This window comes from Ursus arctos, unplaced genomic scaffold (genome assembly GCF_023065955.2).
Source record: "Ursus arctos isolate Adak ecotype North America unplaced genomic scaffold, UrsArc2.0 scaffold_30, whole genome shotgun sequence".
NCBI classification, from domain to species: Eukaryota; Metazoa; Chordata; class Mammalia; order Carnivora; family Ursidae; genus Ursus; species Ursus arctos.
The window spans coordinates 24,586,350-24,601,746 of record NW_026622986.1 but is presented as its reverse complement, the minus strand read 5'-3'; the positions used below and the strand labels follow the sequence as shown (position 1 = coordinate 24,601,746).

Sequence of the window (15,397 nt, the reverse complement as noted above, 5' to 3'; positions counted from 1 at the left end):
ACACTCTGTTGCACAAAAACACGAGCTCTGAGAAGAATGGCCTTCCAGAAAAACCTGGTAGCCGCACATTCTAAAATCTCACATTAAAAATTAAATATGTCTAACTATGAAAGAAATAGTTTTTCTAGTATTTCCCCAAATTAAGAACTGTCAAGACATTAAAACTTTTAGGACACTCTCTGGGGGTGGGACGTGTGGGGCAGGGAAGAGCCGGGGGAGCAGAGTGTACATAGGAGGCGATACTCAGACTCGGTGGGTTCCCGGCGGGGGGTGTGCTGGCTTTTCTCCACCTTAGTGAAGGAGATCCTCGTGCATCTTTTCTCCATCCCCATGTCTTACGTTTCCCTCACTTTAGCCTCGTTATCTCTATTTCAAGTTTGTATCTTTTCCTTAGTAAAACTATCCTATTAAAGTAAACCTAGGTTGTCCCCTCGTCCTTAGGATATAGTGGAACATAGAGCATTCCCTCTAGCGTGTGTCCAACCCCACCACTGCGAACTGGATCGTGCTGCTGTTACTTAGGTTGTTCCTAGGCACAAGGGGAAAGTTCGAGGGCATGGATATAATTGTATCTTTTGTTATACATTCAATGTGATTTTAATTCCACAGTATGCAATGTTTGTGGATACTATAAAAAACTTCACCCCAGGGGCGCCTGGGTGGCTCAGTCATTAAGCGTCTGCCTTCAGCTCAGGGCATGATCCCAGCTTTATGGGATCAAGCCCCACATTAGGCTCCTCTGCTGGGAGCCTGCTTCTTCCTCTCCCACTCCCCCTGCTTGTGTTCCCTCTCTCGCTGGCTGTCTCTCTCTCTGTCAAATAAATAAATAAAATTTTTAAAACAAAAAACAAAAAAACTTCACCCCAGCAAAATCATGAAATACGTACGGACAACTTAATGCTTAGAGTAGCGTAATTATTTACACTCAAAGTTGTAGCAAGCTGAGATGCTACAACTTTTAAAACGGCAAATAATTTCAATGAATTCGAAGTAGTCAGTTATATATGATGAATTCCTACTGAAAATAAGCAAACAATAAACACAAAAATCTGTTTGCAAACCTACATGGGGGAATTTATATTTGTAACTTTTAACATTAATAACATTTTTCCAAGTAAATCCACCCTCCTTGTTGCATACTGGAAAACAGAACGTTCTGCACCCAAAACTTATTGCTGTGGGGCGAACTAACTTCATACACACCTAAGGGTCCCCTATTTCTCTTACCATTTCTTCCATGGCAGTTGAATTAGGAGGGCCTTATAGAATATTCCTAGTCGCTATTCTAAGCACTGTCTTTATCATTTTTAGAGGACAAAACCAACCCTTTCCAGCTTGTTATAAATCATTTTCTAATTTTAAAGAGAACTGACTTATTTTTATGGAGGAGTCTTTAAAGAGCCATGTCCCCTTAACCTGGAAGCATGCCAGCACGTGAATGTGATCCTAGCTTATGCAATATTGAGAGAAAGAGAAGACTCCCGTACGTCTCTTGGGGTCCCTCCTGTCTCAACCGCAGTGCCTCGGGATGGGTTTTTACGGCTCTGAACTGGTTACTGCAAATTGTGTTAAAAAAAATCCAAAGAGTTCTCTTCTTCTTGAAGGAATAATGCATGGGAAAAGAAAATCCTTAACTTGCCAAGGAAACTGAAAAAGCAGTCTTGCTTTTCCTTGTTCTCTTTCTGAAAACTATAGATCTGCACATCCATATATAATTTAGGGGAGAAATAACATCCAAGGTTACTGGATGGTAAGTTAACACGTCCAGAAAAAAAAAATTATCAATTTTTTCTTAAGCTTTGAAAAAAATTGCCATTTTTTTTCCTGAACACTTAGGAATTTAAATTAAGGAAATTTTACTCCCAAGGGATAGTTTTCAACCCTAAGGAGGCAAGCCCTGCAACAAGGGTCATCTGCTGCGGTTGCTGGAATGAGTCATAAAAGCGAAGGTGTCACTAGGACGCTGGGATATGTGTCCCTCCCTTTCACCAGAACTCCTGTGATCACGAAGAAGAGCGAAAAAGTGAGCAAGAGGATGTATTAATGATACACGTATGACCAGAAGCTCCTTTTGATGACAAAGGGGAGAGCCTTCTGCCCTGATGTTCAGGCTCTTATGACAAAAGTATCTGTATGTTGGCAAATGATAGCTTTCACTTTTTAAAGGGCTAAAATCTCTACTAAGGAATCATTACTTCTAATATAGAGCCTAAGTCTCGCTTCTCAAGTATGTTTTTTTTAATACTTGTTGTGTTACTCAGCCAAGGCAGGTGACTAGGGGAGGGTTTAATGTACTGAACTCAAAAACCATGCTGAACATTTAGAAATAAAACACATTTGGACAACCGCCCACCCCGAGCCCCCCCATGAGCATTCTCAATGTCCGATAATGACCGTACCGTTGGAGCTCCCAGTGGTGTGGGGCTGACTCTGGAAGGTTCTAGAGCGGGTGCCATACTGCCCTGAGAACTGCCCGCTGGGAGGTGGTAACTCATTCCACGCAGCACGTGAAGAAGGCTGGAGGCTCTGTGGGGCCTCAGCAGAGGAGTTCAAACGCGGAGGCCAGACGGAATCCAAATCCTGGGGTTCTTCTTTTAATTTTTCTCCTTCTTTGCCCACACGCTGATAGATCCTCCCAGTGCTGTCATTCAGTAATCTTCTCATTCCTGTGATTTGTTTTTTAATTTCCATGCTTTCATCTCCTAATGGAAACAGGGCCAAAGAGATCATTGTACATGAGCAGAAGGAAAAATAATCCACTGCCAAAAAACACAGCCCTTCTTTGGAAATGGGAAAGATTCCTGAGTCCAGAGGCAAGCTTTCAGAAACTTGAGTAATCTATAAAAATTAAAGGCAAGAAAACTAGCTATGATCTGAAGAAACCCATCATATTCCTGGTGCATCTCATTTTGACTTTCTTTCTGGCTAAATTCTCTTATGATAAAAGAACTTTCCTGAGCAGGTTTCATCTGGAACATACCTTAAATTCCCTCTGAGTGAGGGTGTCATGAGAAAATGAGCCGAGGCAGAAGACCCATGATGGGACTACAGGGCTGAAAGCCTGGGCTTGGATCTGCCTCAGACGTTCACTTGGGATGGACGTGGAGGCCAGCTGGCTCGCTCACCCCCCGGGCCGCCAGGTGCAAGTACCAGCAAGAATATGTGGCACGGGTTGGGACGTAGTGCTTTCGGAGGATGGGCTGTTGGCACAGGAGGCACCCCAGTACGACAGTGTTGTTGGAGGCCTCACCTTCAGAAATGACACTGTAGGAGCAGAGAGACATCCAAGGCAATGGAGGAGAGGGCTCTGTCTTTCTCTGACCTTGTCTCACGGGGGAGACATCCCCGCAACTACGCCTTCCTGGACCTGCCCAGACCAAATCTGCCGCCATCTCCACTTTTTAACCACGTGCGAAGAGAGCCCCACTCACCTATGCTGCCTTCTTTTTTTTCAATTATGGTTAAAAAACACGTAACAAAATTTACCATCTTAACCATTTTTAAAAAAAAAAAATTTATTTGAGAGAGAGAGAGAGTGCACGTGCACACACACTCTCTCTCGAGCAAGTGGGGGAGGGGCAGAGGGAGAGAATCTTCAAGCAGACTCTCCACTGAGCAGAGCCACTGGCCACTGAGCCACTAGGCACCCTACCATCTTAACTAGTTTTAAGTGCACAGTTGACAATATTTGCATTGTTCTGCAACAGATAGCCATAACTTTTACCATGACTTTAAGATTCCTTTTCCCTAAGGAGATTTTATTTTTGAACTAAGGTATCTCTATACTGCACTGGGGGTACTTAATAAAGATTACTTAAAGAAAACTCTAAAATTACACAGATATAAAACATTTTCCATAAATACTAACGTTAGAGGATGCTATTAGGAGCTATTTTGAACATCCTATCTTTTTACATTGTACATCAGCTGGTGTCTTCCCAAAGATTGAGAGAAGTGGATTTTTTTCCTCTAATCTGGGTGTTAAAGTGAAAGTCTTATGCCAGGATTTTTTTCCCCCTCTAATCTGGGTGTTAAAATAAAAGACTCACACAGTCACTCCATTAGATGCTTGAAATTTAAACTATGATAAAAAGAAAAGGCCTACAGAAACTATCAGGAAAAACACAGCTCCTGCAAATAAATACAGCACGTTTAATATAATGATGTTTTAATGCACTTAGCATCATATAAGCCAGATTTCTCTGTAGAATTGGTAACTGCATAATGAATCTAGGTGTTTTGTGTTGTCTAGCTAGATATTTAGCTAATTAATACATGGACCTATTATAGAACATAAGGAAACTTTTACACACTGTTTTGAAATAAGTATCTCCAATTTGTAAAAAGGTAATAAAATATTAATTCTGTCTTTACTCTCTAACATGGGTGAACACAAATGACACCGATTTCCAAATTTACAATATTGTTATGCGTTGCTATCTGCTTGAGAGGAGCAATATTTTCATTTGTAATGAAACTATTTCTACATCAAACACCTGTGAAAATTACAACACAGGAACAGCAAGTGATATTCCAGATTTTATGAGAATGAATGACTAAGCACGATTTAAATAATGCAGAGCCAGCAAAATTTACGACCTCCTCAGGATGTCTATGGCACAGGGTGTGTCTGGAAGAGCTCCGGGAGGAATTCCGAAGGAAATCTACAGGCAAATGTGGTGTTACTTTCAGCACCCAAACACATACTTTCCTGGCTGGGGAACAGCACAATCTGGGCAAGAAGCTTCTTTCCTGTGGGTTTTTTTTCTCCTCCATTTTCTGGATGAGGGAAGCCGTGCACGCATCAGAGGCTGCAGCACGCTGATCGCAGTGGGCACTGCTGGTGGCTGCCACGCCCCCCCCTCCTGGCACCCTGGCAAGAGCTGCGCCAGCTCGGCCGCCTTCTGCCTGCTCCTCCAGTCAGAGCCAGCCTCCTTCTGCACACGAACCCTGACACATCGAGCGAAAGGGATGCTCTCTCTCTGGAGATGGAGTGCTACGATCAAGGGCTGTCTTCAGGGGGAGAGAAAGAAAGTCACAGGATTCTGGAACCTGCTAAAAGCACATATGTTTTCTTGTGACCTGAGTTTCTTAGTTCTGAAAATTATCAGAACAAACAGAGTTTCAGGTGCTTTCTATGTTTGTGTGGAAGACCGGCTTTGACGCTGCAGGTTGGGTCCAGAAGAGGAGGTGAGAGTGTAAAGGGAGCCTCTGGTGTGGGCTGTCCCAGCAATGTGTCGAAACATTTCTTTCAAAGTCAAAACAAAAAACGACCAAACCACAACAAAAGAGGACCCAGTGGGGCCCAAGGAGGAAGACAGTGCAGGGAAGGACGACAGCCAGGGCCAAGGCAGCCCCACGGGCTTCACTCAGGAGACTCAGGAGACAGCACACAGTCTACCTGCCTGCAAGGGATCTCAAAGGACAGAAGACAGAGACCTGCAGAAGTCAGAGCTGTAGGAGTCAATGGGAGGAAAGTCAGTGGGGAAGGCTGAGGAAGGCTGACCTCAGAAAGCTCCTTGGAAGAGACAGGCTGAGCGTTCCTAGAGGACAACCAGATGGATGTGTGCAAATGGTCTCAGAGTAACTGAATTGTCCTTTCTCGGACCAGAGAAGCTGGGAGCGGCCCTTAAAATACCACCCGGGAAGAGGTCCTGGAGCCCTGCTACACCCGCAGGCAACGGTGGTCTTCAGCAGAGAGAGGGGATCCGCTGCCTTGCTTGTTGGGGCAGACGGAGCAGAGCGTCAGAAACGAGAGCTGGAGACCAAAAGCAGGGATGACCAAAGCAGCCGAGTGAACCGACATAAACTGGGATGGTGCGGGTGCCGAACGCAGCAAGCAGGGTGAGCAGGCAGAGGGCGGGTGGAGGCTCGGGCAGAAGGTGCTGGTGTGGTCCAGTGGACAGGCCTGCACTGGACTCCCTTCCCAACTGTGCTAACATCCCACTCCCACACTTCAGCTTCCTGTGTCATACGCTGAAGGTCTGGGCCAGGGGCACACAGACGCAGCTGAAGAGGGATGCAGGTTTTTCACGGTAACAAGATGTTAACGGAGTGAAAGTCACAGGTATCCTTCTCAGAAAAAGCAGGCTTAATCCATCCTCATAGTGGAGCCCATTGTTTTTTGTGTTTTTTTGTTTTTTGTTTTTAATTGAGGGGGCATAAGTTCTTTGACTTAAAAAGAAATGGTGAAAAGTACGTAAGAGATTGAGATGGGAAGTGTTAGCAGACTTCTACTTGTCTTTCCAGTTGGGATCAGTCAACGTCTTCACCATATTTAATGCCAGGAAAAGGGAGCTCCACAAGCATGATTCTACAAGGAAACGTGTGCACTTTCCTCATTTCTTTCCAAACCTATCTATGTCTTTACTTACACTCAACTCCAAGAGGCCGAATCTTTTCAAGAGAGACAAAAAGAAATCTTACTAAAAGATAAAACAACCTTAACTGAAATCCTTTTGAGAGTTTGGACAAGGTCTAAAAAAAGTTGCAGAATGAATTCTATCTTTGGCTAAATTTCCAGACTCTCCCAGATCACTTTTCTTTACCTAAACAACATACAGGTATATACGCAACTAATGAATCATTGAACTTTACATCAGAAACCAGGGATGTACTGTATGGTGACTAACATAATAAAAAAACATTAAAAAAAACATACAGGTATATAATAATTATTACTATACATATGATGATTATGCATAATAATACATACAAAGTCTTACAACGTGGAAGTAAGTCATCATACATGATCTCTCTTAATTTGGCCAGGAAAGAAGGATATGCGACACAGACCATGATTACTCGTGGTCTGGGATGATAAAAGAAAATATGATAATGTACAAACATATAGCAAGAGACTGTTCATAAACATCTTATGTCTATCTCTCAATGTCTTACTATGAAGATTCACGAAGAACAGTCGTATCTTTGCCCTACAAATGTTCTAATGTAGACGGATGGTAGGTGTTCCGTAAGACTTTCTTAAGTGAATGAGAGAAACGGCTTTTTGAAACCAGAAAGCATCCAGTAGAATTAAATGTAATATTAACGTTATAAGCAAACAATAATAGAGTCGAGTGAAAAAGTAGCAGAAATAAACTGCTCAACAAACATTTATCAAGCACTTTCTGGGCCTCAGAGATATAAAGATCATCTGGTACGAATTAAAAGATAGCCCCTCTCCAAATCTCTCGACATTTTTTATCCAGATTGCTTTGTATTGATTGGTTGTTCTGAAAAACGGTCCTGATTTTTCCCGGCCTATTGACCCCTCACTCTGTTGACTGTGTGCCCCAGGACTTCAGCGAGCAAACTGCCCTACTATTTGCCTATGATCTGGCTTCCTGCTAGAGGTAAAGACCTTCCCTGATGGCCCTGTTTTCCCTGAAGCCCCAGCATGAAAGCTGTTCATTTCCCCCCGGGGCTGGGGCTGGTGGCTCCCCAACACATAACGCTTCCGGCCCCAGGAGAAAGCTCGCTGTTGTCTGAGCGGATGCCACAGAGCTACCCCTTCTACCCCCTTCTTCCTCAAAGGCAGCTGTGTGTGCCTGGAGTTCAAGCCCTCTAAGGGGAAGGACAGGTGATGAAGTTGAAATGTAGAGCGAGGTCATCCCATTAAGGGCCATACATGCCAGGCGAAGGAAGAATAATTTTACGCTGGAGATACTGGGTTATTACTCCGGGTAATTTTAGATTCATAGCTCTTTCAATAGAAGGATAGTAAATAATCAGGTCTATCCTGTAGAAAAATAATTCTGGCAAAACTCTGGTGAACGTGGCGTGGAGGGAGAACCAGTTACAGTGTCATTGCTGAAGGCTGGGTGAAGGACCTTAGAGTCTGTGCCAGGCCGGGGAGGGGGAGGGGCCGCGGCTGGAGAGAGACGCTGAGGAAGCTTCATCAGACAGACCCGCTGATGGGCTGGGTGTGCGGATGGTGGGGGTGGGGAAGGACGAGAGCCTGTGAAAGAGAACACCAAGGTTTCTAGCTTGGGTGACTGATACTAATACCAGTCAGGGAATTAGAAAAAAAAGGTGCTGCGGGGTGAGGTTGTAACGAGCCTAGTTCTGACAAAGAATTCTGATAATAAGCAGGCAACTGGGAATGCAGCCACGTTCATGGCTGGGACAGGAAGCTGACTTCAGAGCTGTTCTGTTAGGAGCTGCTACCACCACTACCGGTAGTAGGGGGCCCTCTGAGTTCACTAACAACTCGGGGCGGACCGGCACCTTGTACAGAGATGCCAGGTTTCCTATCAATCCAGCATGCAGAGAGCGCAAAACCCCCATTTCAATACGAAAAGAGCCATGAGCTCATCTGTTTCCAAGCTGGCAAAGTGGGTCACCCCATTCCCCCTGGGCTCCCAACCCCTGGGGTAAGCAGCAGTCACCTTGGTCAGAAGTGAGTCCTCTCTAAGCCCTCGCTCCCCCTGCCCCCAACATCGAGTCCACCACAGGGGTGCCACACTTGACAAAACCCCTCAACAGGAGAAATGACAGAATCTTAAAGAACCGAGGGGCACTTCCACCATATTCGGTATTGGTCGACCCTCATTATACTATGCTGTCCAGTTTTGTACTATTTTTAAGAGGTTGTGGAGAGTCTTTAGGAGGTCACAAAAGTCAATAGGAAAGGTTAAAGGGACAAAGACAGGCTATAGGAGTTGGGTGTTTCACTGAGAACTACATGGTTATGACTGACTTGTCTTCAACTCTATTACGGGTGGTTATGGGCAGGACGGTGTTCTTTATCACCAAAGGAGGAACGGATCGAAGCGCAGCTTCCAGGCAGGAGGCTGGACGACACACGGTCTTCAAGAGCTGCCCTTCCAGCTCCTGAACACCGACCACACAGCAGAGACGCGTCTGAGAGCATGTACCGAAGGAGGGACAAGAATGCTCTTCTGTTTGGGATGATGAAAAAGTTCTGGAAACAGATAGTGGTGGTGCTTGCACAGCACTCAATATACTTTAAAAAAAAGAATGCTTTAAAACTCCTCGCATTTTTCAGGTAATGACATGTTAAAAGAGAAAGAAGTTGAGTGCATCGGTGAGAAATACTAAGATGCCCCGGATTTATACTAAATAGTCCAACTATCTCTTCTCAAACACCAGTAGAAGCAGCATGGAGCCGCGGTATAGAAAAGACTCACCCACAGCAGGTCAAATGACAGCAGTGAGAGAACAGGAGAGGGGACAGGGTCCTTCCTGCCAATGCTACAGCTTTCTTCAGCACAAACCTCAACACACGGGTCTCAGCGCAGAGGAATGTGAAGCAGACTCCGTGCTATGGGGAGGCCTGAGGTCGACACCCTCATTCCAAGCCCAAACTGACATGCAGATGCTATCAAGGTCCCACCTGGCCACCCTCAGGGCTGAGAGCCATGTTTACAAGGGACACGCAAGACTGGGATTCTAACTCAGCAAAAACGGTCTGAAAAGCATAGTTTGTAGAGCGACAGTTTCCAAGTGAGCCCTTTTCTCTCATGCAACCTTAAGCGGAACCCCAATAAGTCAAGCAGAGTAAAGCCTGTTGAAGAGAGCACGCTGGAACCCACATTCCTGGAACAGTCCCTGGAGTTCGTTCAGGAACTCTGTGGGCACCACACAACAGTCTAAATGCCGCTGAGATGGAAGGAGGCAAAGAGTATCTACAGAATCATTTAATTGGTTGAATCAAACACTATGGTAAGGAGTATCTCAACTGCGAGTGTGTTGGCATGTGTGTGAGGACCCTGTTAAATTGAAAGTTATAAGTGGAAAATAGTTAAGCAGCTCAATATATATGTGCATACACACACACACACACACACACACACACGGCATTTTCATTTAAAGAGCAGCTAAGTTCCTTTCAAATCTATTTAGAGAATATCAGGTTCATTCATCCATTCAATAAATATTTACTGTACTACTACGAAATATGAGATACCGTGGGACTAAAGAAAGGAAAACAGAAGACATATAAGCTCCAGTGGCTCCCCTTCAGGGGTGTACAGTCCAGCAGGGGAGACAGGTGAATGTACAAACCACTTAAAACACGATGCCCCTTTTCTAACGAATGCAGGCTTACCCAGGATAAGCCACCTGAAGCCAGGGTGGGAGGCTGGAGCTCTTTTTATCTAAGGCTGAGCACGTGAAGCCAGGACGGGTACCAACAGAGAATGCAAAGGATCTTAGCCGGAAAATAGGCCTTCCACGCAAAAAGAGCTTGAGACATCTATTAAGGGTCAAAAGAGCAAAGACATGCCAGGAAATGAAGAAGGACTAGCGATTCAAAATGGGCTGTCACCATTAGTACTCAGTACACCATTAGTACTGTAAAAAAAAGAATGAGATCTTGCCTTTCGCAACAACATGGATGGACCCCGAGGGTATCATGTTAAGTGAAATAAATCAGACGAAGAAAGACAGATACTATAGAATTTCACTTATCTGTGGAATCTAAAAAACAAAACTCCCAAACAAAACTGAAACATGCTCTTAAACACAGAGAACTGGGGGCTGCCTGAGAGGAAAGGAGTAGGAGGACGAGCAAAATAGATACAGGGGATTAAGAGGTACAAATGTCTAATTGTAAAATAAGTCAACAGGATGAAATGTATAACATAGGGAATCTAGTCGATAATAAGCAATAACGTACAGTGACAGATGGTGACTACAGTTACCATGGTGAGCACTGAGTAATGTATAGAATTGTCTGCTCGCTGGGTTGTACACCTGAATCTACCATAATGTTGTATGTCAACTATACTTCAAAAAAAAAAACCAAACCAATTGGACAGCCACAAAAAATGGGCTTTCATGCTGCTTCTCAAACGTATCCCTCAAAGAACACCTACAAAGGAGAATAAACACCTATAAGAAGTTTGGGGGCAAAGTCCTAAAAGGGGCATAAGGAAAAATTTTCTTGGATGTCTTCATATTTTACCTTAAAAAAATAAACGTTAATATTATACTTTGCTCTCTACCCACCAAAACGTGTGGATTCCTGTAGTCCATGGAAAACACTGGGCGTCAGTTACGCATCCACAGTTTCAAATGCTCTGGTCTGAGAGGAGAGGCTGGACCGTTACAGAAGGCCAAGGGCTCAGCTTTTTAAGTCAGGCTTTTGAATGCCCCCAGCTACTTTCTAGGAGTACATCTCTAGTGTCCATGACCGAACAGACAAAACCAAGAGATTATATGATAAATGCCTTGGACATTGCAAAAATGACAAGTGTTCAGGAATCGAGAGGAAGAGACCATTTTAAACTGGGAGGACTGTGGCTGGTGTCATGAAGATGGTGAGATGTGAGCTGGTCCGTAAAGATGGCTAGCATTCCCATGGGCACTTCCGGGAAGAGAAAGGAGGGAACAGTATGGTGCAAAGACTGAACGCAACGAAAAACAAAATGGGTAACGGTAAATAAGCTAACTTAGTTGGAGTTGAGGTACTGAGTGGGTAAAGTGAACAAAGTGGGTAAAGTGAACAAAAATTGATGCTTTTACTTTATCTTGCAAATGACAGGAAGTCAACAAAGGTTTTCCATGAGACTGTGATATATAAAAAGCAGCTGGAACTCCCCAACCAATTCCAAGAGTGGGCCTGCTTATTTCCCTCAAATGTTCTTATATCATGGAAAACAAACTTTTATTTTATAATAAATACAACACGGCTGCCCAACTGTATGCTCCTTGGATGTGTAATTCCAGACATCCTAAGTGAGGAGGTCAGAAGCCATCACTTTAAACAATGCTCAAGAATATTGAGCCAACGAGTTAAAATCCCAAATACAAGGGAGAGGTCTTGCAAATCAATGAAGACAAACACCAACAATAAAAAACTGGGCAAAGGACATAAACAAGTAATTCACAAGAGGAATAGTTTAAAAATCCCTTAATCTGCATAATTATTAATGTCATGAAAATTAAATAACGTGAAATTCTTTGTCTATTAATTTGGCAAGGACTGTAGATTCATAAAACTCATTTTTGGTGAAGGTGTAGAGCTATAGTCACTCTCATTGGCTGTTGGTAGGGAACCTTTCTGGAGGGAAATTCAGCAAGTCCACTTCCAGGAACTGATCCTATAGAAACATCCCAACAAGTACCCATGCCATAGACACAAGGATATTCACGAGGGCATCACTGTACTTGTGAAACACTGGGAATCATCCAAACATTGATCAATGGAGCATTAGATAAGTGAATTACAGCATGTCGGTGTCATGAAATTGTGGTGTATGTTTACATGTCCTGTAAAGAACGGAATGGCCCTTTTTATAGTCATTTGGAGGTATGTGCCAGATAGACTGTAAACCCCTGATGGTTGATATCACGGTGACTTCATTCACTACCTCGTAACCAGGGCTGACTGCCTGCCTCAAACTACCCACTCAATTCTGTGGAATAAATGGAGACTCCGTTAAGCAAAAAAGTTACAAAACATTATATAGCATGATCCCATTTTCCTTGGATTGTAAAACACACAAAAACAACTCTACCATTAACAGTGGTTGTTACTGGAGAGTGTGATGGGGACGGGATGTTTTCCTTTTTATTTTATACCTTTTTTTCACCTTTCTCAATTTTAACTTTAAAAATGGTTTTGAAATGAATACGTATTATTTTTTTGTAAGAAAACATGACCTATAAGAACTATGTACGATCTTCTCCCTGTGATATTCTGAAGCTGGGTACAGCAGCAGCTTTGGACATGAAAACATCTTATAATGTCACCCAGGAAAGACAAAGTTGGACAGGAATGAATCATAGGTGGCTAGAGATAGCCGCGAAAGCAAGTCTAGGAAAGAGGATGCTGGGGTGTGGTCTACTTTGCAACTCTCGGTGTACAGGCCTTAGATTACTTTCCGTTGAAGCTCATACAAGCCATGTATTCTTTATTTTTAAGTTTGTTTATGTATGTGTATATGCATATAAGTAATCTCTAGAGCCAACGTGAGGCTCGAACTCTTGACCCTGAGATCGAGTCCCATGCTCTTCCAACTGAGCCAGCCAAGCGCCCCAACCCATGTATTTTTTTTTAAAATAATAATTTGGCAATATGTAGGGGGAAAAGTGTCACAGCCACCATTTACTGAGCACTCACTATGTACCAGGCCCTCTGGCAAACTCTGCCAACTTTTAATCCTGATGACAGGCTAAGAGGTTTGAATGTTGATGAATACATGTTACGCAGGAAATAACAAAGACTTTAAGATTGGAGATTTGAACTGGGTAGCTCAGGCTCCAGGGTCCATGAGCTACTCCACTAAAGTGCTCAAGGAACTGGCTGACTGGCCGGAAGGAGGCCATTCACAAAATAATCCAGCCGCAAGGTATCCAGGAAGCACTCAGGACACACACTGGGTGCTGTCTGAACTAGTCAGCGCCTTAACCACCCAGTTATGTTAACAAATACGGTGGAAACAGTTCAATTATTGCACCAAACCATCTATGGATTTCAACTTAGTTGTACTGTTTCTAACTAAGGAGAATAAGGCTCAGATATTTCTCTTTAAATTGGCAGCAGAGTTCATGTGAATCCTGTGAATTCTACAAAAGCCAAATATTAACACTTAGAAGACGTGCAATAAGAATTTATTTATGTTCATGATTCTGTGAAACATGGCAAAAGTCTTTGATTGCTGGCAATACACATAGGTTAAATATAACAAGACTGTAGATTAGGGGCTGCTTCCATATTCCCATAGTAGCACAACCAAAGTCTTGCCTTCATTCAGTAAGAGATAAAATGTTCACAATTTACTGTCTGGAGAGAGACAATCCTTTTCGATAGAATTTGAAATGCTGATCCTCTGCTCTCCTGTACAGAAACTTCTAAAAGAATGCTAATACAGAGGTGCAAATCTCCCCTCACTGAGCCGTCAATTTATACATCCACATCACGGAGCAGTTAAGTATGAACGTGATTAAGTACTGGTTATACTGCATTTCTTCAGCCATTTAAAATTTCAAAATATTCCAAGTTAAAAATATGAACTATTCCAAGTTAAAATATAAAATATTCCAAGTTAAATATGCTGATGTACAGTCTCATCTTCAGTGTAAATAGTGTTACTGATGATGAGAAATGGATCATACTCATAGCACCTTTTTTTCCAAGGATTTCAGGGAACTCCGGTAAGACTGGGTCCAAAAGCACCTGGAAAGCGGGTAGTCTTTCCTGAGTGAGACTAGTGACAAATCTCCAGGGGTAAGGCAATCGTGGCTTAGGTCAGTGGGTTCCAAACTTTTTTTGACCATAGTTCACAGCAAGAAATATATTTTTCATGATGATTTCACACACTTTCATACACACATACACACGCATACTACGTACGTAACTAAAAAAAGACTCATGAATTTATCCTTCCTGCATGCGATGCACTCTGACATTTTGTATTTTACTCTATCTTTGTTATTATTATTACTGTTATTGTTGTTCGCTCATGTGGGTGAAAATCTGCTAAATTGATTTCATGACCCACTTACAGGTCACAACCACTGGTGTGAAAAGCACTGCCCTAAATGTTGAAGGTTTTCAGGTTGCTGCCTGGGCAGCTTCTCACTCCCCACACCCTTTCTGGACCCGCGGATCCTCCCTCTGGCTCCGGTGACCATGTGTCTGTGAGGACTCCGGTCCTGATCCCGCTTTGGGGCTCCAGACAACACGATCCAAGTGCCCACTGGATAACCCCACTTGCGCATTTCAAAAGCAACCTTAAATCCATGTCCAAAACCGTATTGAACGCTGACTTTCCCTGAGCCTTACTAAATAGCACCAACCCAGCCATCCAAGCCAGAAACCTGGGACTTCTCTCTCTCCCCACCCTCCCACAGCCAACTAATCACAGAGTCCTGCTTATTGTGACTTCCAAATTACTTTTGAATCCTTCCACTTCTCTCCATCCCCCTGTTCCCAAAGCCTCAAGTGTCGCACCTCTCCCTCCGATCCCTCTTCCCCCCCAAAGCCAGTGTGATCTCTCAAACATGCAAACCTCATTACATGACACACCTCAGTGGAATGCCAACCACCTCAGGATGGAGTCCGGGCTCTGCCTCCGGGCTTCCTGGCCTATTTCTCCAGTCTCAGCTCTTGCCCGTTCCCTCCCCCGCCCCCATCCCCCTTATTCGAAACCGGTGGCTCTCAGGTCTGGCTGCACATTAGGATCACTTAGACACTCTGTAAAAACACCGGTGCCCAGGCCTCACCTCAGGACAGTTAAATACCAATCCAATTAGTGGCCGTAATGGAGCGCAGGAGGGCCCTCTGCTTTCGCCAGAAGCAAGGGCTCTCACTTCCTGGCCTTCATACGGCCTCAGCTCCAGCCCCACCCCATACTTCTCCTTCAGGTCTTGGCTGAAATGCCATCTTCTCAAGGCTCATATCCCCTAACTTCCCAGGCCTGGTGAG

General features: G+C 43.9%; 1 protein-coding gene across 15 annotated transcripts in view; it reads right to left on the bottom strand.

Annotated features, from left to right (window-relative positions):
• Positions 1–15,397, bottom strand: part of BEND7 (BEN domain containing 7) — a 91,750-nt gene that overhangs the window by 63,207 nt on the left and 13,146 nt on the right. For all 15 annotated transcript variants that reach the window (XM_048219434.2, XM_057304599.1, XM_026479061.4 and 12 more), the window contains one exon: positions 2,400–2,702. In XM_048219434.2, the coding sequence (XP_048075391.1) occupies positions 2,400–2,691 (292 nt within the window). In that variant the 5' untranslated portion in view covers positions 2,692–2,702. The remainder of the gene's footprint in view (positions 1–2,399; positions 2,703–15,397) is intronic.